Genomic DNA, 25,499 nt, shown 5'->3' on the forward strand with positions numbered 1-25,499 from the left:
GTTATAATATCCTTTTATTCAAGAGCATCGTTCCAAGAATAAGATACATGAGCATGTTTAATATATACTATTGCACATTTTAAAATCATTAATGTTGTTTATTAACAACATGGAGTCCTGGTGTGGAACTGTGGGTTAATGTGCCAGACTGCAAAGCCGTTTGAAGTACAAAGTTGGTTCAAGCTCACCAGTCGCTCCTTGGAATCCCTATACAGGGTTGCTGTGGGTCGGAACTGACTCGACGGCACTTAACACCAATTAACAACATAACTTTGGCAAGAGTTAGAAAGTATTGCATTTGAGGTTATTCTTTCAGAAGGCCTAAAACCTATTCTCTAAGACCTTGGCCTTGGAATGCCCAGGCTCAGGGGCAAGTTGTGATCCCGACAGCACAGCTAAAGATGTTCTTCAGAAATATGTGTGTATTTTACAGCATGATCAAGGAAAAGTGTCTGAAGTTTGTAAATATCATTGTTCTACTTTCCCTCTACTCTAACTGGAACAGATTCAGCATTTACTGACTGTTTTCTACATACAATGGTCTGTGTTAGATATTGGATTGAACTGTAGGAAATTGCTTTTGTGTGTGTGGTGGGAGGGAATCAAAGAAGCTGAATATTGGCAATTCTACATAGTTCAACCTAATACTTTAGCAATATGTTATCTCCTTTTTCACTTACAATTATTCTAGGAGGTGGTTGGTAGTACCTTATTTTACAAATGAAAAAACCAAGATGCAGAGAAGTTAAATTGATTTGTCTAAATTCCCACAGCTTCTCAGCAGCAGATTATAAATAGAAACCTAAAATCTCTGGATTGCAAATAGAATGGTATTTCGTGAGCACACAAAAACAATCCACAAATTTGAAAGACAGTAATTCAGCATTCCCTAAAAATCATTATAGAATATAAACACATGAGAAGTGAAACAAAATGACAACCACCTACAAAAATGTATCCCTTCTCCTTCTCCTGGAAACACTGAAACTGTGGCTACGGTAAGGCTAAGGCACTACCCTACAAACAACAGCAACCGCAATCTGGAGGACGGAAAGTGATTATAATCTGAGTAAGTGGAGATAGAAACAGTACTAAGTGGATAGGAGAGGGGCTGTAAGACTGTTGAAGCCTCAAGAGGATTTTTCACTGCCTGCTCAATTCACTCACAGTGTAGTTCTTGGAAACCTTTCAGTTGAACTCAGATGTGATCATAAACTCATGGTTAGTTGTTGAATAGGTTCTGCAAAATGAGATTGTGCCAGAATATTCAGCGTCTTTCTGCCATTGAAATGTCTGATATATGTGGTATGCATTATTTTTTGTTAATTAAAATTCTTAATATAGTTGTAGTACAAAGCTTTGTCCCACAGATGTTCCCAGAAGTTCTGGGAAGGAGACTATGTCATTCAGCAATATTCTATGAATCTGCGTGGGGAGAATTCATAAAAACTATATGGATCATGGTATTACATACACATTTCACTGCTCTGTATCGCTCATATCCAATCTCTGGCAAATATCACTCTCAGGCAGAATAATGATCTGTGGAAAGTTGGTCTTCATACACCCATAAGTGTGTTTTCTGTGTGTCAGCTCCGATTCTCTCTATGTGATTTACTGAGCACCAGTTATACACAGAGGAGCACGTGGCTCCACAGGTTGAGCACCAGACTGCGAATCACAAGGTTGGCAATTCGAACCCACCAGCAGCTCCAGGAGAAAGAGGAGATTTTCTGCTCCTGCAGATTATGGCTGTAGAAACCCTACACAGGGTCACTATGAGTAAGAACCGACTTCATGGCACTTGACAATGACAACAACAATTATAAACAAGGAGGCCTGGTACAGTGCTGGAATAAGCCCTAGACTTCTAAGCACAAGGTTGACTATTCAAACCTACCAGCCACTCCTTGGAAACCCTACACAAGGTCACAATGAGCCGGAACCAACAATAAGGCATTTACCACTTATACCCAATACACTGATCAAGTAACTAATGGAGGGAGAAAGGAGGAATTCAGACTCTTCTTTCTCCTGGCACCCTCAGCCCCTTTCTGTCTCTTTTCTTTCATGTTGTTCAGTACTGTCAAGATGGTTCCGACTCATAGTGGTCCTGTGTAGGGTTTCCGAGGAGCAGCTGGTAGGTTTGAACTGCTGACCTTATGACTCATACCAACCTTCTGGTAGAGTGCTTATCCTACAGCACCACACCAGGACGTCTAAATTAATTTACATTACGATTTTAAAACAGCCACTTGTGCTGTTATAAAAAGGCATTTAAAAAGAAAACTTAGGGGCATGGAATTAGCAATGTAGTATAAGGATAGGAAGAAGCTATATTCCAACCTAATTTTTAAGCTACGGTCTTTGGATTCTTTATGCGGTCGTGACTGGGCTCCAGGTGATCCATCAACAACCTTGAGATCATGGTTGACACCAGCAGACCCCTGAGACAACTGCCCTGAGATACTCTTTAAACCTTGACCTGAAACTAACCCTTGAAGTCCTTTTGTAGCTGAGTAACAAACTGGCTCCCAAATCAAGAATATAAGGTATAAGTACTGCTCTCTTCAAACAAAACAAAACAAAACACATCATCGATCTGAGACCAAACAGTCAACAATGGCTTTATAACAAAGATGCAGAAGTAAGGGGGCAGGGAAATGAGCTGAATGGAGATGGAACCATCACGTGACTACAACGAGCATGCTCACACATGGAGAAAAATGTAACCCGTGTCACTGAGCAGCTTGTGGAGAAATTGTTGAACAGGAACCTAACCTGCTGCATGAACCTTTACCCCAAACACAAAATATGATTTTGAAACAACACCCTAAAAGCTTATGTAACATTATATGTGCACTCATTTATGAACACATTTACATATGCATTTTCCTAAGATGATTCATAATCTTCATCAGAAAGCTTAAAGGGTTGTCTACTCCATAAAAAGTATCTTAAATTCCACAAAGTGCCAGGGACATTATGATTCCTATGGTAAGTGTCTAGGGACCTGGGAAATGCTTTATGGTCTCTGAGGCTTTGCTGAAGTCGCACCAGCCATTGTCTGCCCACCCCTGGGCTGGGTCACCCGGTGTCCCAAGTACTGAACAGTGACTGCTGCTGCTTCTACTGATGTTTCCGTGCCAGGAACAGAGGGTTTTGCCCTCCTTGTCCCCTATGGATAGAGCAAGGTGGCGCCATATGATAAGCGCTGGGCTGTAAGCCACCAGGGTGGAGCTGTTCCACAGGAGACAGATGATGCTTTCCGCTCCTTCAAAGACTTACAGCCTTGGGAACGCTGTACAGGGTCGCTATGAGTCAGAACTGACTTGATGACACTTAACAACTACAATAACTCACTCCTATGGAACCTGTCTTCTCTGTACATATGGAGTTGCCATGAGTCAGAACTGATACTGGGCAGTTTATGACATAAAAATGTCCCCCATGCCACACAGAAATACTATACTGAGCTAATTCACCCCACCTACCGACTGCCATCGAGTCAAGTCTGAGTCACAGAGATACTATATAGAGGTTCTGAGGCTGTAAGTCTTTACGGAAGAGGAAAGTTTCATCTTTCTCTCAGAGTGACTGGTGGATTTGAACTGCTGACCTTGAGGTTAGCAGTCCAGTGCTTATCCTACAGTGCCACCAGGGCTTCTAATATCTGAGCTCAGAGCCTACCAAATATCCACAAAGGAGGGGCATTTTCCAAACTTGACTGGCTAACTCCCTCCTTTCCCTATTCCTCTCTCTCCTTCAGCCTGCCTGCTAGGCTGACCCCACATTTACAAAATTACCCACACAGAACAGGAAATGCAAATATTAAAGTTCTCATACTGCTCAGCCCGTTTTCATGTGATTCACATTAAAGCATCTTATGTAAAAGCTGAACAACCATTGGAAAAACTATCCTGATGGTACACGATGTAAATGAATGAAAAAAAAAATGACAGAACATTTGAATTCCTCAACTTCTACAGACCAACTTCAGAACTTTAACAGAAATGTTTGTGATTGGTGGTTCTTTTATGTTATCCTTAACTTTGTTTCCTTTTATTTATATGAAAAAAGGGAGGGGGGATTGGGAACGATAGGAAACAGTTATCCACCTCCGCACCAAAATACCAGCGCAAAGCCACAGCTATGTTGCCAGCTAACAACAATATATTCTGTTTAGGGAACTCCCTGATCCCAGAAACAGCCGTGTAACTCTAGACAATAATGAAATTATACCCTGAACATACATACTCAAAAGCCATCCTCGATAGCTTCTAATTTTTTTTGCTTTCTTGAAAATTTCCCAGGCTATTTTGTTCCTTAACAAGGGTTCAAGCAATGTGTTTCAGAGAAGGTGATGGTGGTGGCGGTGGTGAGCATAGAAATGGGCTTGTGTACTTTTTAAGAGATGTTTACCAGAATCTCCTGATTCTGCTGCCATCAGTTTGGGAGCTGAGATAAGAGTCCTTGAAGAATTAAGAGTTGGTGCTGACAGTGCTCATCAAAGAGAGGAGAATGGGGACTACTTTCCTAAGGAGAACAAACGTCTGTCAGGGGAACGAGTGGGCAGTCCTCTCCTAGAGAGCAGCCATTTCTAAGCTTCTTGAGGGAGAATGATTTAAGCTGCTCTTGGACTCACACACATGAATTCCTTTTTACTTTGCAAAACTCCAGTGCCTCTTGCTTAATTTTTCTAAGAAACGCAGTAAGTATTACTACAGCAATCTTAATAACTTCTGTGCTGAGATCAAGTATTACTTGCAAAGATGACTTGAGATGAAGTCATATCAGAAATTCAAAATGACGGATGGCTTTGAACAGCTGGATGAGTTTTCTGGATTCTGTCGGGTATGGAGAGCCCCTGGAAATCAGAGTTCTGACCTACAGTTAGATAATGATGGTTCCATGATCCACTGGGATCCAGTCACCTACATATAAGGTTGTCATGTTCTGTAATTCTAGAATCCGAATTCCCAAGTGGATATAATCAGCACTCCATGTAAGCTGAGGAACACAACCAAACAGACATGCTCACTGCAGAGTAAGCCTGAAAGTCAAACATCCACGTTGAGGCAATACAGCTCTCAAAGGGATCAAATGACACCAGAGACAAATGTATCAAGTTGTTGTGGCAACTGATCCAAAGTGTGGTCCAGCTGTTCCCAGTCTGTTTTCCCAACATCAGAGGCTATCCACTCAAGGAAAACCATAAAAATACCTCCTTGCTCGTAAAAAAAGACATTCCCTGACTTATATGCCAGATTGTTCATCTCCTCGGGCCATGGTCTGCCTTTCCCCTCTCAGTCATGCCTTCTGCTCATCAGAGTAGGATGTGGGGAGACTCCTGCCAACAATTACACTTGGGTTCTCTAATTCAGCAGAAACACAGCTTACCTCAGAAGAGAGGGAGCATGTGACTCATCCACCCGCAGCCACACACAAACTCAGTGACCATCTCCAGTCTCTCTTCTTTGGACCAGGTGTTTATACTCAGCCTGTCTGGGCAAATGCTTTCCCAGTGAACTCAAGTGGAAGCAGACACGTTTTTCTTTTCTCTTCTTTCCTCTCTTTTTCTCTCTCTCTTTCTTCCTTTCTATTGAGTAGATGATAAACTGTGTCTATTAAAAAGGACAAGAGAGGGAAGCAGTACAGCAGAAAGTGCATGGATCTCTCTGCCATTTGCTACTCACTTAGATGCGTTTTGTAGCCTCTTGGAACCTTACTTTCCTCACCTAGGGAGAACTTAGTACTCAAGGTATTTGTTTTGTGAGGGCAGGGAAACTCGCAGGAAGTGGATTGACACAATGGCCCTCAACAATAGACTCAAATATCCCAGAACTTCAATGCATATATGAAACACCTGGGGATCCTATTAAAATGCAGATTCCCACTCAGTAGGTATAGAGTCCTGATCAAGAATTTGCATTTCTCACAACTCTCAGATCATGCTGAGGTTGCTGGTCCAAATCACACTCTTAGTAGGGTCTTAGGAGAATTTCAAGTGGCAATTTTATGTAGAGCTGCTAGACCAAATTGACCCATGAAAGGTTTTCAGTTCATGCTAGTATTCTTCCCTTTGTTTTCATCCTTTCACCCTACACAATACACTACATAAAACAATTATGGTGCCTAACAGTGTTGCTTTGGATGAGGCTCTGTGGTATGAGACAGCTTATTAGAATTGTAATACCATAAAATCTCCCATTCTTTTCTTCTAATGTGAAAAGATGTGGTTAGATTAGTTGGGAATATTGGGAGGACCTCCTCTAGGGGTGGCTAAGCTTTCACAGGACAACCAGTGGGGCCAGGAGTAAAGCAACAGACAAGGACCCCAGCTCTCAGTTAGCCTCCACAGAACACAGTTCACACCTTTGTGATGGCTCTTGTCAAGGAAAAGAATTAGAGACAGCTATGCTTTCCATCTCAAAATAATGCGTCTAGAAGTCAAGAATATGTATGAGCAAAACGGCACCATTCCACACCATGCTCCGTGATTACAGAGCAAATTGTAAATCACAAACCAAACTTGCTAACTGCTCATATCGAGGTGCTTTGGACTTTACATCCTTGGCCTGCTAAGTACTGCACATGCATCATTTCAGGTATCCTCACAGCAGCTGATGTGGAAGCTGTCACAGGACCCAAGACTCATCCCTCCCTTGGAACCTTTCATCTAGCTGCTCCCTCAGTCTGTGCCACTCTTCCTCAGGGTGTCTGCTTAGTGAATCCCCTTCCCTCTTGTTCACTTTTGCTCAAATCTCACCTTTTCAAAGCCCACTCTATTAAATACTGCAGTGTGCCCCTCTGTCCCCAGCATTCCTTTTGTTTCAACTGTGAGTTTCTATCATATCATTTTCTTCTTATGTTTATTATTGATTTATCTTTCTACCTCTCACTAGAAAGGTATATGCCATAGGGCAAGAATGTTTTACTCTGTTGTTCATTGATCTATCCCATGTATCTGGAACACACAGTTGGGAGCTCAATAAATATTTGTCAAGTGAATGATTTTCTATGTGTTATTGTTAAGTGCTATTGAGTTGGTTCCAACTCACAGTGACCCTCTATAGGGTTTCTGAGGAGTGGCTGGGGGGTTTGAACCACTGACTTTGTAATTAGAAGCTCAGTGCTTATCCTACAATGCCACACTATGACTCCATAGGTAAAAACAGTGTAGTTAATGGACTAGTTCAAGATAAGCAAGTCTTGGAGCCACTCAAAACCAGACAGTCTGGCCCCATACATTGTGATATTTGCTTAATAGAGGTATAAAGGATGTGAGGGACAGGGATTTCAAAATCTAACCAGCACCTGGTAGCTAGGCCTTTTGGTTTCCCATGAAGTGAGAGGATGGATAGATACAACCATTTGGTACCACCCATTTGAAGGAAGTTAGCACGAACAATGACATTGGTACCTGGCACATACATAGTAGGAATAACATTGGGACTTTAGGTTAGTGGGTCTACAATCAGCCCATTTTATAACTGTACATTTACCATACGCCTCTGGTGCAATGGGAAGTTGCGATGAATGGCAGGTATTATCAGCTATGAACATGGTCCTGAACCAGTGTTTCTCACGTTCCCTCACTATGCAGAGAAGATACTTATGGACAGAGGTTGTGTAATAGAAGTACAAACTCTCTTTCAAAGTTTTAAACATTCATGCTGTCTTATGGTCCTTCCTTACTTCCACCTCCAAGTAAAATCCTGGAAGATGCAACAACTTTGTTTATCCCATGGCTTTAATTACTTGCTGGCTCAATCTGCACATCTCCAGGAAATACTGTCCTCTATTGAGAAGCATAGCCCCTAAGTCTTCCTGGAAAGGATCATTATCATTTCCTAAGGCCACTGTGTAGCACAATGAGCCAAAATAAATCAATTAGCTGATGATACAGGCTCTTTCTCCTTTGGACAGCAGAAGACATTCAGTAAACTAATTGTTCAAGACTCTGGGAAGAGAGAAGGAGGTAAAAAGACTGAGATATTGATGGGAGTATGATGAAGGAGTCCTGGTGTGGCGCTGTGGGTTAATGCACCAGACTGCAAAGCCGTTTGAACTGCAAGATCGGCAGTTCAAGCTCACCAGCTGCTTCTTGGAAACCCTATATAGGGTCACTATGGGTTGGAATCGACTCGACGGCACTTGACAACAACAACAATGATGAAGAAAGAAGACCTTTACACAGGACAGACACTGTCCACTGACTGAGGGTTCTACACTAATATCTAGAGGTTAGTCCCAAGGAAGTTGGACTGATTTTTTCTTTCTTTCTTTCTTTTTTCATTCCCCTGATTATACGAGTTTGAACTTTATTACAGGAATGCTAGAGTTAACAGCAGTTGAGCTTTATTTGGGGTTTTGTGTATGTATACATTCTGAAATAGGGAGCCACCCATCCTCTGTCATCATGTCAACAACAGACATCTGAGAAAGCTTTCTTTCTGCAGTGACTGAAGTAAAGGGAAGCCATGTGGCCCTCCAGAATTAGACTGAGAGAAGAGCTACAAGAACCCCTTGGCCAATGCCAGGGAGCCCACCGCCTGGGTCACAGCTATAACTCTACCTAATTTACACAAGAAGACACTGAGACTCAATGAAATGCTGAGCAATTTGCCCAAGGTGACAGGGAGTGAGCCTACCATTGTTTACTTTGGATTCAGCATCAAGAGGGAATGAACACTGGGGAAGGCCTATGTGTTTGATAAAGTAGAGGAGCTGTGAAGGTAAGGAAAACCCTCAATGAGGTGGAAGAAGGTAATGAGTCCTTCTGTTCTATATAAGGGTCATTGTCATGAGTCAGCTGACCCAATGGCAATTAACAACAGCAAATAGGAAAACTGAGTTCTGAAAATTGTACTTTCTCCCTATGATCACAAAGCTACCAGGGGCCAGAGAGACTCTGGCCAGGCTTAGCTGACTTCCAAGCCTTTGATCTTTCTACCAAAACACAACACATAACCCTGTAGGTGCTTTGCTTCCAAAGTAGCTTTTAAATATGTTTTTACACTTCTGTGGGTCATTTAAGGATCGCTGATAGCGCAGTTGTTAAAGCTTTTGCTGGGAACCAAAAGCATCATCCATTCTGTGGAAGAAAGGTGTGGTATTCTGTCTCTGTACAGATTTACTGAAAAACTACATTGGGTAGTTCTCACTCTGTTCTACAGGGTTGCTATGAGTCAGAAATACTATAGGATTTGGTTATTAGTTGGGTCATTTACTTTGTTCAATTTCTTCCAATTTTTTTTCTAAATAGGTTTCACAATTTGCTACTACTCTTTTCTCTAAAATTGCCTATCTATGTGATGGATGTCTTCGGTTTTTCCTTTTAAGCAGAATCTTTGCTTAACAAGTCCCTCTAATGTCCCATTACCCCTGGAGATGTCCCTGAATTTCTTATAGCTGCTATTCTCAGAGTCTTTTTGCTCCCATTTACTTATATTGTGGGTAAATTCCTAGTGCTCTTGCAATGATTTTTTTTTTAAATGCTCATTTTTTGTGCTTTTAAATGTAGCTAAAAATCTAAACTGTGAAATTGATCTCTTTAAACCTAAAGCTATAATATACCTATTATATTTTGTTTTTCTGCAATCGAAGTGAAAAGTGAGGTATTTAAATGTTGGCTACCAACAAAAAAGAAAAAAGTGCTGATATTTAAACAAGAGAAAAACATACTGAAAATTATATGACTAAAAGCTATAATTTCAAATACAAGGGGCAAGAGTTTTCTAAAGACCAATTCCTAGTACAGTCTTTCTTCTATCTTCCCCCAATCCACAGATATAAAAAAGGAGTCCGGGTAGTGTAGTGAGTTACACACTGGGCTGCTAACCATAAGGTCAGTAGTTCAAATCCATCACTCGCTCCTCAGGAGAAAAATAAGGCTTTTGTGTTATGGAGTCCTGGTGTGGCACTGTGAGATAAAGCACTGGACTGCAGTATCGGTTTGAACCACAAGGTCGGCAGTTCAAACACAGCAACTGCTCCTTGGAAACCTTATCTAGGGTGATATATATATATATATATATATTGTTATTAAGTGCCGGAATGTCAGTTCTGACCCATAGAGAGCCTGTATAGAGTTTCTGAAGAACAGCTGATGAGTTTGAGCTCCCTACTTTGCAATCCAGGGCATTAACCCACAGTGCCACACGAGGATACTCTATCTATTTATCTATCTATCTATCTATCTATCTATCTATCTATTTACATATAAAGCAAAAAATTATCAACCACCACAAAGAAAACTAGAATAAAATGGTGTCAAAATCTTAGGGAAACCTATGTTGTTGTTTAGTGCCATCGAGTCAGAACTGACTCATAGAGACCTTGTATCGGGTTCCCGAGGAGCAGCTGGTAGGTTTGAATTGCCAATCTTGTGGTCAATAGTAGAGTTTTTATCCTACGGCACCATACCAAGACTCTGAGGGAAACCTATATGCATCCAAAATACAAGGTCTCAACATTTTTACTTCTCATTTATCTTTCTCAGGAAATTCCTGGAAAATATACTCTACCAAATTGAGGGAGTAAACCTCAAAAAGAGGCATGGATCCAACAAATAAAAGAGGCAAAAGGAATTCCCAGGGTGACAGTGAAGGGAGATCCCAGGACAACAGCTGTGCAGGAAACATAGAGATCAAGCAGTCCAGATTGGAGCAGAAGGAGGCACTGCTCCAAGAAGAAGATAGAACGGATGGTTGAACTGAGGTATTTGAATACACTGAAAGGCGGTTCACTTCTCTGATAAAGAGATGAAGGATGAATTAAGCCAGCTGCCCTCAAGTCTACTACACCGCAAGTTGATAACTGTATCACTTCTGGTAAATGCTAACTGCAAGGTCAGTAGGTCTAACTGACCAATCACCCCTGGGAGAAAGATAAGACTTTCTGCTCCCGTAAAGACTGACCGCCTTGAGACCCTATACAGGGTCACTGTGAGTAGGAATCTACTTTGTGGTACATCACCACTGCTTGTCTTTCATGATATTATTGACATAGATTCTACATACGGAGTGGCACTGTAGGATCAGCACTGGACTGCAAACCACAAATTAAACCCTAATACAAAGTCTCAACATTTTTACTTCTCATTTATCTTTCTCAGGAAATTCCTGGAAAATATGCTCTACCCTATTCAGGGTCACTAGGAGTCAGAACCAACTCGACAGCATTGTATTCTAAAGAGTCCCTGGGTGGCACAAATGGTTAAGTACTCGACTACTTAAGTTAGAAAGGTTGGCGTTTTAAACCCACCCTGAGGAGTCTTGGAAGATGGGCCTAGTGATGTGCTTCTGAAAGGTCACAACCTTGAAAACTCTACCAAGCAGTTCTACTCAGCACATGAGTCACCGTGAGCCGGAAGTGACTCACTGGCAACTAGTAACAATATATATTAGAAATTCCATAATACAATGCTCTCATTTTGCATTAGAATCAACTGTTTTCCAGAAAAATTAAGAGTATTTTTAAAATAGTCTTTTACATTTATCCACAAATTTACTATTTCCAAGGCTTAACCACCACCACCCCTCTTTTTTTTTTTTTCCTATTTCAGTGCTTTATGGATGTTATTCCATTATTGCCTGCCTCTCATTGTTTCTGATATCAAGTTAGCCATCATTTGTGCCTTTATTCCCTTGTCTGAAATCCAGAATTTCTATCTTTGGTTATGCCAGATTACCAACAGTTTTACTAAATGGGAAGAAAATTAACTAAGGTTTGTAATTTTCCTTTGACTTCTTTGATGATTTTCTCATTTTCATTTGCTATCAATAGTCAAACTGATGTTCCTACGTGTGGGTTTCCTTGTCTTCATCCTTCTTTGGACTTGCCTAAATTCTTGGATCTGTAAGTTAATGTTTTTCCACAAAATTTAAGATTTCAAACTAGATTTCTTAAAAAAAAAAAAAAAACTCTATTTTCTCTCTCCTATCTTTAAGGATTTTAATTATATATGTGTTTGATCACTTGATATTGATTCTGAGGTTGACAAAACTTAGTTAATTTTCTTCCCACTTACTAAAAGTATTGGCAATTTGATATAACCAAAGACAGAAATTCTGGATGTATGTAAAAGGCAATTTTTCTATTACTGATTTGTAGACCACCGCACATATAGCATGTATCCCGTGATCTGCTGTAATGGCAAAGATCTTAATTTGCTTCTGGAAACAGAAGGCTCTGTCTAGCTTTCTGTTCTACCCAAAGTTCAAGTTAGAATGCTCCAAAGCAACTCTGGAGTGTTGAGGCTATCTTTCATTCTTTATTCCATAACTCTGAGCACCTTTCATCGGCTAGATCGTTTTATTTCTTGTTCTGTTAATCTGTATGCAAGTTCATTAATTTTTCTTTCTTGGTTTCTAATATCTCGTCAAGCCCATCTAGTGGGATTTTAATTTCAGATATTCTTTTCCATTCAAGAATTTCAGTTGATGCTTTTTAGAGTTCCCATTCCTCTGCTGTTCACCCTGTCACCCCATCTGTTCACATACTGGGGATTTCTTTCCCCTTAATTCTCTGAATATGTTTACAATGACCAAAACAAATAACAACAAGTCTTAAGATAAGCACTGGGCTGCTAACCACAGTGTTGGCAGTTCTAACCCACGAGCCTTTCTGTGGGAGCAATATGAGACTTTTTGTCCCCATGCAGCTTTACAGCCCCAGAAACCCAGTAAAGAGTGGCTGTGAGTCCGAATTCATTCAATGGTAAGGGGTTTGTTTTGCTTTTTAAACTGTTACTGAGTTTTCCACATGGGTTAGTGGGTAGGACCAGTCATTAGCAAATCCAAGAGCATGACCTTCCAAATAAGCACTGGACTGTGAACCACAAGGCCTGTGGTTCAAGCTTGCCAGCCACTCTGTGGGGGAAAAATGAGGCTTTCTAATCCCTCAAAGATTTAAAGCCTCAGAAACTCTATACAGGGTCACCATGAGTTGGAAGTGACGCAACAGCACTTAATAACAACAACATAGATCTGTTTATTCATGACTTCAGACTCAGAGTTTTAGTTGTTCAGGCTCCAATTTCTATATCCCATTACTGAATGAATTATTTTGGCTACCTACATATGGGAATCCTGGTGTGGTGATGTAGGATAAACACTGGACTGCTAACCTCAAGGTTGGCAGTTCAAACCCACCAGTCACTCCTCGGAAATGCTATATAGGGTTTCTATGGATGGAAACCAACTCAATGGCACTTAGTAATAACAGCAACCTATATATCTGTATATTGACAAATTCTATGTTGATTTTTTTCTCCTTTTATGATAACAAATCTTGATTTCCTTTACATTATTAAGCATCCTTCACCTCAGCATTTCTCAGGGTTGGTGAAATATGCATTTAGCTTTAATCTTCACTGAGTTCTCCTGGCCAGGTTTCCTGGGATTGTTTCATGACTTGACCTAGAACTACGGCTGGAAGGGATAAATGGTAGATTCCACGTGCTACTGTTGTCTCCAAGTTAGTGCTAATCCTGGAGCCAAAAGAAACACAATCCTCTTCCTGCACTGGGGGGAGGGAGGTATGTTGGAATAGTTGCAAACACATGCTATTTATCTTGAGAGATGGCCAATGTTTTTAAAGTAGCCAATAAATGAAATATATTTACAAAAACTGCACTATCCCATTATCAAAGAAAAATGTCAGGCTCACTTGATTTCATCGGTGCTATGAAGAGTCCTTGGCTGGTGAAGAAATGCTATCTCTGGTCCCTCTTTGTCAGTCATGATAATTTGACAAGTCACACATTCTTGCCCAATAATTTTCCTATACTGACCTCATTATGTTTAATGTATAGAATGATACAAATCCTATGAATTCTTCAAGCTTCAGCCTCTATGCTACATGATCCAAGTAGTCTTTTGTAAGGACACTGAGCACTATTTTAATTGCTCCAGTAGAACTTAAGATTCTCAGTAAAGGGATGCTGTCTTGTTTTCAAAGTTGTTGTTGTTGTTAAGTGCCTTTGAGTCGGTTCCGACCCATAGCGACCCTGTACAGGGTTTCCGAGGGTGTAAATCCTTACGGGAGTAGAAGGCCTCATCTTTCTCCCGCGGAGCGACTGGTAGTTTCGAACCGCTGACCTTATGGTTCGCAGCCCGATTCGTAACCACTACGCTACCAGAGCTCCTTGTTTTCAAAGTAGTCATAGTTATTAAGAAAAAGCCCTTGAAATAAGGCAGACTGTAAGTCCAGATTCTGCCACTTTCTGTGTAATCTTTGGATTTTCTAGTTTTCTATAAGCTGTAGGAAAATAAGGATAATAATAGTGCCCACCTCACTTGGTTGTGTGAGGAAGATACGGCAAGACAGACCAAGTGTTAGGGCAGTTCTTGTCCCTGTCACACTATTACGATCACAGTGGAACCTGTGAGAGCCAAACCTTGGTAGGACTGCCCTGGTTTTCAGGTCTCACAAGCTCCCCCCCTTTGACGGGGTGACCAGTCTGACCACTTTTTCTATCTTCTTTATTAGTGGAAATTATTTGAGTTGTTCTTTTATACCAGTTTCTTTCTTACACAGGTTCCAGCTTTCAGAGGTTTTACTGTATTGTTATTGTTACGGAAATTCTTTCCCTCCACAGTAAATGCTTAATGAATAATTACCTAAATCAGTTACTTGTTAAATTGAATAGGCTCCATTCTGGTGAATGAGGTGAAAAAGGGTACAAAGAACACAAAGTCTGGTAAATTACAAGTTATGAAAAAAACAAACAACTAAGGAAAAGAATGAAATGCACAATCTATATTAAATAGGACGGTCAGGGACATGTAAGCTGAGACTTAAAACATGAGCAGCAGCCCAACACAGTGGGGAGAACAGCTTGCCAGGAGGAGAGAGCATCATGGACAAACATTCTGAGGCAGGCAGGTACTTGAATCTTCAAAGAAATGCAGACCACCAGGATGATGGGACAGAATGAGTAAGGTAAGCATAGCACCAAAGGAGATTTTTAAAAAGGTAGCAGAGGTCAAGACAAAAGAGCTTTATGAGACCAGAGTAGAGAGTCTGGCTGCTAGTCTAAGTGCAAAGAAAAGATTGTATGGAACAGGATGTCCCTCAATCCACTCAATCCATGATTCGCAAAAAGATTTTGAAGAAGGGTCAGACTTTCTGAAAATATTTTGAGCTTATTCAGAGAAATGAAGAATATAAGTGCCGAATGAAGTATCACCATTCTGATTGAAGTTATTGATTGCCAACCAACAAAATTCCTTTTACTACAGATTTCATTAACTTACATTTTTCCCATGCTTACTAGGGATCACCCCATGGGTACTGTGGCCCACATAACACAGGGGGTAGACAAGAGGGAGGAATTACCTAGGCAGGAAAGATTAGAGCAAAAGGGAAGAGAGCCATAGTCAAGCCTGTTATGAGGCCCCAGGATGGCAGTGCCTATCTGGGTAATGAGGACCGTATTAGATAAGAAGCAATTCGAAAGATATGCAGGAGAGGTTTCTCAAGAAGAGAAATGAGACCTTATGAGATGTTGGACAGGCTGAACAAAGGCTATGAGGACACTTTAAGAAAATTTACATTTATGTATTAGATAATTCTCTTTACAAGTCAGGCTACCCTTGGGAATCAGATTTTTACTGTTGTAAACTTCACCTCGAAGGCCAAGTTTATCCTCTCTTGAAATAACTTCATTACTTCATATTCTTCTTTTTCTCAAAACCTGCTTCATATTAGTGACTACTTGGCACTAATTAAGGACACTGTCACCAATATAACAAAGTGTTTCTACTTTCACATGATATATTGAGTCATTAGAACGAGTTCCTCTCTTAAACAAGGACATTTCTTCCAAAAGGAAAGGTCTTTGGGGAACAGGCGGCACATGCAGATCCACAGTACCTTTCACTGAAGACAGATGAATCTAGAAGTGTGCAGAATGACTGGGCTTTCCAAAATGTGTCAGTATTTAGTCTCCAAAAACAATAAAACAAACAAACTTACAGTACTTTGAGACAGCATGTGTCTTAAGAACAGCTTCGGGTTAAGTTCCATTTTTTAGTTCTTTGAGGGTGAAGGATAGTCTATGTAATGCCAGCTATGAACTTAGTGATGACTAATTATTTTTCATTTCACCACAGCGGATACAGAAGTTAAGAGCAAAAATGGTGAATACCTACTGTTGCCAGGTAACTGCATCCACTGTGCTTCCAGCCACCTTCATGAATCTATAAGGAATAGAAAGAAAGAAAGAAAAAACAAAATGAAAGGAAACCACACCTCCAAGGTTAAAATAAGATAAACAGAAACATAGATTGGGCCAATCGATGAGCAGCTACTTTCTGCCCATGTCCACAACCATTGGATGTCACAATGATTGGAGGCCAATGCAAAGAAGGTAAAGGTAGCCTTACTTTCACCGTCTTCACACACTCTTCACCTCCAAAGCCCCAAAACAACATTCTACCTGTGTCTGTCTTCCCACGGTCATGCCTGATGCCTCCCACATTGCTTCCCCTATAACCAAAACTTACTGTTCCATGTCCTAAGAATTCTGATCATTATCAGGAAACAAATGTCATTTCCTAAAGATGACAACACAATAGATACATTCGACAAACCTGAGGTCTTTCTTCCTGGAGACCTGATTGTGGAACATGAAACACAATCAAATATTCACTAATGATGGGCTGCCACCCCCGCCTGAGTGCAGAAACCTGGACACCACCAAGCGACAAGAACCATGTTCAGAGCAGTGAAACAGTGTAATCTCATCTGACCTGTGCACTCAGCTTAAAAGGGAAACCAGCCTTGGTTCTGCACAACTTAAGCACAGCAAAGCTCCTGGGTTCATGAAGGGGCCAGAGAACCAAAAGGCCAGGAGGAAGTGTCTGGAGACTCACTTAAAAGTCACAGGTCTATGGATAACTCAGTGATCTACTACCATAATCTTTTTTTATTTTTTTAAGTTTTTATTGTGAATTATGTGGGCTTACAGGGAAGAACATCAGTTTTACATTCATCCCATTGCACTTCATTTCATTGCAATGATTATAATCCCCTCCATGCATTACCAAAAAACCAAAGGGTACACTCCACAGGCCTGTTGCCCGGCTGTCAGCACACAGCCCCTCTCCCTTCCTGAGTCCAGTGTCCCCAGCCGCTCCATCTGTCCACGTTATCGTCCCTGCCTCCATTTCCGGAGTCACTGTTTCTCTGGGTAGGGTCCCGCACTACACTCTTCTCACTTGATGGTCCCAGGGACCTCTGCTCCTGGACTGCAAAATCAATCACTCCCCTCCTTTTGTTACAAAAAAAAGTCTATCTTTACATTTGCAATGCTCTTCGTCAGTCCTGATAGCAATTATTCACTACAGTACTACACAAATCTTATTCCCCATCTCCTTTCATTAGCCCCATCCCAACAGGTTAGAAATCATTCAGTGAAGATTCTATCTTCCCCCCGTCCTATCGGAAACTAGGCTCCCTCTTGAAAGCTTGTAAGCCAGTCACTTCTTGCCTTTGTAGCCCCTCCATTTTGGGTAGCCAGTGTCTAAGTTGCCCATCCCTGTCAACCCTGTGTACCGCTGGGGTGGGAGTGATCCTCTCTGTAAAGATTTGTTCCCTTTTTTGAGCTATTAAATCCATAAGTATAGGTAAAGTTCATCAAATTGTAGCGAGTTACTCTTGTTTTTTCCTCTTCTTTCTTCTTCTAGTCAAGTTCTGATCATCCAGCCATTGAAGCCAGGTCAAGTAAGTACTATCTAAAAGTATGGTGTTTTTGTGCATCTCGCCTCACTTCATATCAGCTGGACACTTCGTTCTCTGCTCTAGTCTTTTCTGTGGCCATGTCACTGACTGTGAGCCCAGGAGTCGCCAGGTCTTGCAATACTGCTGGCCAACCAGGTCTCCACCTGGGTTCACAGGAGTTTATTGAATGTGGTCGAACTTAGCTCCTAACTTCATTGCGGTTTTTCCCCCTCTTCCCCTTATCAGTGACCAACGTGGTCATCAGCCAGCCCACATGCCTGCCATGTATTCCCCTTGAGTCTCAGTCTTGGAAGGGGGTTTGTCCTGAGGGGACCTGACCACTTGCCTTGATGGCTCCCTGGCAAACAACTTGCTTGTTCTTGTAGTAGTCAATCAGACTGCCATTATTGTTTTTGATTTTTCCTGCTGATCTTTCTTTCATGAAGTATCTTCTGTTGTTCTAGCCACTCCAGGCTGGTCTACTTGTCCTTTCAAGTGGAAATTTCCCACCTCAGAGGATTCTGTATGGGGTTCAGGAATCCACCCATGGTCTTATGCAATGCAAAGCCTCCACAGGAAGCCTCTTTCATAGGCAACTTCTAGCCCCCTTTAAGGTATTCCAATCAGTTATAAGCTGAACACAGACTTACAAGTTTTCTATTGTGATGTTTCTGGCTATTCCTTTCTCTCCCCCTCAAGTGTCTATTTTACAATGGTAGGCAAGGGAAACCAAGATTCAAAAGACAGCCAAGCATCCTAATCTTAACATTATTCCCCTCTTTTACCCATTCAAACCATGCCTCAATCTCTGTATCCAGGAACCCTGTTTGTTGTTCCAAGGTTGTGCATACATCATTATTTACCCCCTGACCCACTTAGCCCATGCATACCTGCCTAATTGTTCTCCCATTACCCTACCCCTTCTTGTGTATTGCCTCCTCCCTCCCCCCAGCACCCAAGCTGTCCTGTGTCTATTCCCTACTCTGTGCTCAATCTTCCCCTCCCTCCGTCCCTCCCCTCACCTCATCCCATACATCCCAGTGATCAGCAAATATATGTATAAATTTTCCCCCCTTTTAGGGTGGGTTCTTTTTCTTAGTCTTTTACAATAATGGTCCTATGCAGTATTTCTTCTTCTGTAACTGACTAATTTCACTCAGCATAATATCCTCAAGGTTCATTCATATTATGCGGTGGCTTGCAGGTTCCTTGTTGTTCTTCAAGGTAGCATAATATTCTATTGCGTGTATGTACCACAGTTTGTTTATCCATTTTTCAATTGATGGGCACTTGGGCTGTCTCCATATTTTTGCCATTGTAAATAGTGCTGCTATGAACATTGGTGTACGTATATCTACTCATGTTATGGCTCGTATTTCTTGTGGGTAAATACCTCATAGAGGAATTGCTGGATCATAATGTATTTCTATTTTCAACCTTCTGAGGAAGCACCATATTGCTTTCCAGAGTGGCTGGACCATTTTGCAATCCCACCAACAATGTATGAGGGTCCCAGTCTTTCTGCATCTTCTCCAGCATTTATTGTCCTCTACTTTTTTGATCTTTGCTGTTATTGCTGGTGGTCGGCAATTCAAGCTCACTAGCTGCTCCTCAGAAACCCCATACAGGGTCGCTATGGGTCGGAACTGACTCGACGGTATTTAACAGCAGCAGCAACAACAAATGGCTAGTGATCGTGAACATTTCTTCAAATGTTTGTTGGCAGCCCGGATCTCCTCCTTGATCAAGTGTCTGTTCATGTCCTGTGCCCATTTTTTAATTGGGTTATTTGTCTTTCTCTTGTAGAGGTGTTATAGTTTCCTGTATATTTTAGAAATGATTCCCTTATCTGATGTGTCATTACAAAAGATTTTTTCCCATTTTGTGGGTTCCCTTTTTATGCTTTTGGTGAAGTCTTTTGGTATGTTTTTAATTTTTAGTATGTCCCAATCATCTATTTTGTCTACTTTTGTTTGTGTAATTTTCAAAATGTTTGTAGTCTGTTTATGCCCTGAATTAAAGCCCTCACATCTGTCTCTATTTTTTCATTGTTGACCTTCATAATTTTGGGATTCACATTTAGGTCTTTATTCCATGCTGAGTTGGTTTTTGTACACGGCATGAGGTGAAGGTCTTGTTTCAATCTTTTGCATATCGCTTTCTAGTTCTGCCAGCACCATCTGTTAAAGAGACTATCTCCTCCCCATGCAACATACCTAGGCACTTTGTTGAAAATCAGTTGGTTGTATGTGGATGGGTTAATTTTTGGGTTCTAGATTCTGTTCCATTGATCAATGTATCTTTCATTGTACCAGTACCAGGCTGTTTTGACCACTGTGTCATGCAGTAAATTTTGAAATCGGTTTCCAACCTTGTTCTTTTTCTTAAGCAGTGCTTTGCTTATCCAGGGTCACTTTCCTTTCCATATAAAGTTTGTAATTGTCTTTTCCATCTCTTTGAAAACTGTCACTGGAATCTGGATTGGGATTGCATTATATGTGTAAATTGCTTTGGGCAGTATTGACATTTTCACAATGTTAAGTCTTCCTATCCAGGAGCATGGTATATTCTTCTACTTATGTAAGTCTCTTTTGGTTTCTTGTAGTAGTATTTTGTAGTTTTATTTGTAAAGGTCCTTTGTTTCTCTGGTTACATTTATTCCTAAATATTTAATCTTTTGGGTGGCTAGTGTAAACGGTATTGCTTTCCTAATGTCCTTTTCAGCACTGTCATTGTTACTATAGAGGAATCCAACTGATTTTTGGATGTTGACCTTATACCCTGCCACTTTGCTGAATCTTCCAATGAGGTCTAGTAGCCTTTTTACTGAGTCTTTGGGGTTTTCTATGCATAGGATCATATCGTCTGCAAATAGAGAGGTCTAAGCACCTTCTTTGCTACACGACAACCACAACAAAGGGGGCAGAAAATTATGCACTAAGCTATAACCGTGCTGACAACTAACTGCTGTGGAATCACTCTCCAAAGAGCACTTGGCTCTACCTTCCGTAGTAGAAGAGGAGTAGAGATTGAGAAAATCCTTACCTTCTACAGGACTTTGGATCGATCAGTGAAAGAAGATAGGATTTTGCATGAAGAGCAATCCAGGCAAAGGAACAGCATGAGCAAAGCAAGAAGAGTCCAGGTGAGCTCTGTTCTCAGGAGCCTGGTGTGACTGGTCACCAGACAGGCAAGGGAGAGATGGAAGGCTGGAAAAACTGACTGGTCTGATCACTAAAGCTGGTCTAGAATGCTAAGAAGTTTGCTGTTTATTCCTTACCAACAAGTACTAGTCCTTTGGCTAATACTAAAACAGACTAGGAAGAAGGAGAGGCAGATTACTTCTGGTGTGGTGTGTAGGATAAGCACTGGACCACAGGGTCAGTTGGAAGTGCAAGGCCCCTCTTGCAATCACTCCTCAGAAACCCTATACAAGGTTGCTATGAATTGGAATCGACTCACCAGCACTTAACAACAATACCTAACACAATATTGCAAAAATATAGCTACCTGGTTCTCCGTGCATATTTGTTGGTTTTAGCCTGTGTTTAAACACAAGCAAGGAATTGACAGAATCAGATTTGACTTTTAGGAAGATGACTCTCCCTACAATAAAGACAACAGATTGTGGTTCAGATAAAATGGCAGGAGAGGACAGCAGAGTGGCAGGAAGTTTTGAAATGTGGATGTGAGAAAAAGACCCAATAGTGAAATACTGTTGGTGCTTGCAAGAAGACTCGGGCAGGGAGTGTAAGAGAAGACACTGACGTTTTAATTGCAGTAATACTGTTACCCAACATGGGGGGGACCCAGGAAAAGACTTTGATGCTGATGTTGGTGAATATCTTCTGATACTCCTGAATATGGCTCAAGGAACTTGAAGTAAATAATCATTGAAAATGTGGTGCAGTTAATTACTTTATATGAATCTTCTAGCCACTGTCTTTGTAACTTTTACCAAATGACTGGATGGGACCATGCAAATAAGGTATATGAAAACTCTAGTGTGAAGATTGGTCAGTTTTGCTATCCCACTGGGTTTAAGAGCCACCTCAGAAGCAGGTATTGGGCATCTCATGACCATCAAGAAAGAAGAGCCAAGAGTGGAGCACATCTTTTAGATCCCCAGATCCCAGCACTCAGAACCACCTCCATCCAGGAGACAGAGCTGTGATACCAGTGGAGTGGCAGAGGTGCAGGGCAGCAACACCAAGAGCAAGAGACCACACCAATGAGCAAGAAAGCTTAGTGCCTTCAGGCAGGAGGCTCACCACGGGAGTGAGTTGCCTCCAGGCACCTCTTTGGAGGAGTTAGGTTTGCTGGCTCACGAGGCTACAGAGGAGTGCATTTGAGCTGAGGCTTCTGGCATAGTGAAATGCCCTTTGAACTTTTATTGTTGTTGTTATGTGCCATGGAGTAGCTTCTGACCCATAGCAACCTTGTATAGGGTTTCTGAGGAGATACTGGTGAGCTTGAACCGCCGACCTTGCAGTTCAAATGGCTTTGCAGTCTGGTACAGTAACCCACAGCGCCACACCAGGACTCACAGTGTTAAAAGAGCTTGATAGCATTGCTTAAGCCTGGCAGAGTCCAAGGGACCACATGGCTGAGAGGCTGTGGACCAGAGAGAAGTGGGGCTGGCAGGCATGCCTGAAAGAACTGTATCCCGAGCATTTCTGATCCTGAGTTGTAATCTGTTAGTCCCGTCATACACCCCGGACTTGTGAGTATTGTCTGGGAAAACAGCAACAAATCATTAAACCCAGCAGAGAAACTGAAAGTGCCTTGGGTGGGTTTGGTGGTGTCAGAAGTGGTAAAAAACGTTGAAGAGTGGAGATACATCTGACCTCCTCTTTCTAGGATTCAGCCTTGGGCTGATGCTGAGTTTGAGTCTCCACCCCTCTTGTGAAGTCAGAGGAAGTCAGACACAACCCCCATACCATTCTTACAGACAATAGCAGCTATGGGTCACAAGAAAATTGGGGAAAAACCCCTCAATGTTCTGCTTTGCCATAGATTCTGGATGGTCAATTAATAATAAATCTAATTTGGCCTGTTGGAAATTGGAAACTCGTTCTTCCTGATACTATAATCTGGAGCTCCTCATAATCATTTAGTTTGTTTTGTAATAGGTTGATAATTATGCCTTAAAATAACTTTCCATAAAAAAGCAGAATTTCTAAAAAGAATGATAAAAAGGAGAGTTAAAGACATTTAAAGTACTGCTTCCCAGCCCTAAACACCCTTCAATGAAAATCTATAAAAGTTGTAATTAAAGTTGAAATTTAAGGGACTTCTATATCAAATATTCATAGGAACAACAGGAGGATTTCTGCTCTCGCAAAGATTTACAACCTTGGAAACCCTATACAGGATCTCTCTAAGTCAGAACTGACTTGATGCCATTTAACAATATTGAATATTATACAATGTACAGAAAATATTTCAAAAATGAATGTAGGAAAATACCTACCATGATCCTACATAGGAAAACCAATTATTCTTCCCAAACTAATTTATGGGTTTAATGAAATTCTAATAAAAAGTATCAGCAGGTATTTTTTAAACTTTGCAAAATCATTGTAATATTCATTTGGAAGAAGATACGCAATTTCTGAAACACTGAAATAATGGAAGGGTATTTGATCTACCATGCATTAGAGAACATCACAAAAACTGCAGTGACGAAACATTCCTGGCTCAAAAATTAGGAAAGAGGTCTATAAAATAAAATACAAATTAAAAAAAAAATTATATATAAGAATTTAGTATATTAAAACTAGTATATGAGAATAGAGAACATGTTTAATGTGCTATGTGATTTGTTGTCAGTTTGGAGTGGGGGAGAAATTAAAATAAAATCAGATGCACATCTCATATCTAATTTTGTATACAAAATTTTTAAAAAGTAAATTTAGTTTTTCGTTTCATTGTTGTTGTTGTATACTGTCAAGTTGGTTTCAAATCATAACAGCCTTAAAAAGGGGTTCCGAGAGTGGATGGTGGATTTGAACTGCCAACTTTATGATCACTGGTCCAGTGTTTATCCCACAAACACCACACCAGTTTCTTTATATCTTTGCATTCTATTTTTTAAATGTTAAAATCACAATTTAGTATTTTTGAGAACATAATATTATTATGTTTTCAATGTTAATGGATGTTGAATCCCTATAAGTTTTTAGAGCTAATTCTGAGGCAATACCATGAGTAAACACACGCTCATGTGAAAACTGCTATAAAATGCATTTCTTCATTTTCTCTCTAAGCAAAATGATGAGACTAACTTCAAGCATATGGAAACATTTCCACACAGATTCTGAGAAGGAAAAAATAGAATCTGCAAATTATGTCAAACAAATAGACATTTCCAAATACCAACAGGATGACCAAGCACACCTTTGTTCTTTAAAAAGTGTAACATTGTGGTAAATATTCAGTTTCAATAAGTCTTTTAATGATGTTTTTAAAGGCAGTACTCAAAGAAGAAAAACTAACTATAGAAATAACACATAAATGAAATTAATTAGACAAAATTGCAATGGGCAGAGAATATAGTCCATGGGTTTGGGGTCTCCACCTCCCACACACCCTTCCTCGGAAAATGTAGCCTGTCGGTATCTACTCTGTATCTCCATCCTGCCTGTCTCTACTCTGCTTTTGCATCTCTATTGGCACTGTAGAGGACAAGAAGTCCAAAAAATAGCATAATTGTCTTTGTTCAAGTCTAACATTGATGGATACTTCTGCTCTCAAGTTCAACTTGTTTCTCAGAAATTGGCCCAAACCACATAAATGAGTAACTTTAACACAGCTGCACAATGGTCAGCAGCGGTGATGTTAGAGGCAGAATAACATGCACACAGAATAACGCTGTCAAGAGAGAAATACCACTGGGAAACCGAAATTCCATTTAGGGTCTGGTATTATCCAAAGATTTTTAGCCATCCACTTCTCTCTAATCCCTAGATTGAAGTCTATCAGAGTAAAAGTAAAAGTTGACCCAAGATGTGAATAATGGTAAGAAGAGACGATCTTGGTTTTCTCAAGTTGGATGTCTCCATACTTGAATTACAACAGAAAGCCTAGGCTGTGCTCTCAGAGATCAGGGTGTGTTTGCTCTTATACTGACATCAAGTTAAGCAAAGAAGGATAAGATAAGAAAGAGTCCAGGGATCTGTATTCAAAAGAAACGGGCTTATACCAGGCAGTCCTTTCTGTACTTGGTCTTTCCTGTTGAAACCAACCTGCTTTGAAAAAGAGCAAAGTATCCCCTTTCATTGTAAGAGTTCCTTGCTTCTCCCAAGGGAAGCCAAATCTGGGAGAATTTCTTTTCTTTGTTATCCACCTGCATGTATGACGAATCTGAAATATTGTTGAGCCTTCTCTCTGAGGGCATATCACAGCTCTCTCTTATAATAAGGCACATCTTTATTCATGTCTGTGGGCTTTGAATTCTACTTCTAGACCACAGAGTGCAACCCTTAACACTGGATTCTGAGTTTACTCCCGGGAAAAAAGAGAACTTCTTCCTAGGGAACTTAATGTCTAAATGAGTACATACTTCAAGAAGAGTACAACAACCTAATCTTCTTGTCCACAAAGAGAATCTTTGATTTGGTAACTCCCATGAGCAAGAGTCTACAGAAAAGCTCAGGAAAAAACAAACAAACAAGAAAATCATTCATCTTAAGTTATAACAACCCAAGCTGAACTCAAGATAAACAATAAATGTAGGGGTATCTTGCACTTGGTCCAAGGGCACTGAC

At 40.7% G+C, this 25,499-nt stretch overlaps 1 protein-coding gene across 3 annotated transcripts in view; it reads right to left on the bottom strand.

The window, feature by feature from the left end:
* HPSE2 (heparanase 2) overlaps nt 1-25,499 on the bottom strand; it is an 869,616-nt gene that overhangs the window by 256,611 nt on the left and 587,506 nt on the right. For all 3 annotated transcript variants that reach the window (XM_006831233.1, XM_006831232.1, XM_006831231.1), the window contains one exon: nt 16,161-16,208. In XM_006831233.1, coding sequence (XP_006831296.1) covers nt 16,161-16,208 — 48 coding nt within the window. The remainder of the gene's footprint in view (nt 1-16,160; nt 16,209-25,499) is intronic.

This window comes from Chrysochloris asiatica, unplaced genomic scaffold (genome assembly GCF_000296735.1).
Source record: "Chrysochloris asiatica unplaced genomic scaffold, ChrAsi1.0 scaffold00003, whole genome shotgun sequence".
In the NCBI taxonomy this organism is placed as follows: Eukaryota; Metazoa; Chordata; class Mammalia; order Afrosoricida; family Chrysochloridae; genus Chrysochloris; species Chrysochloris asiatica.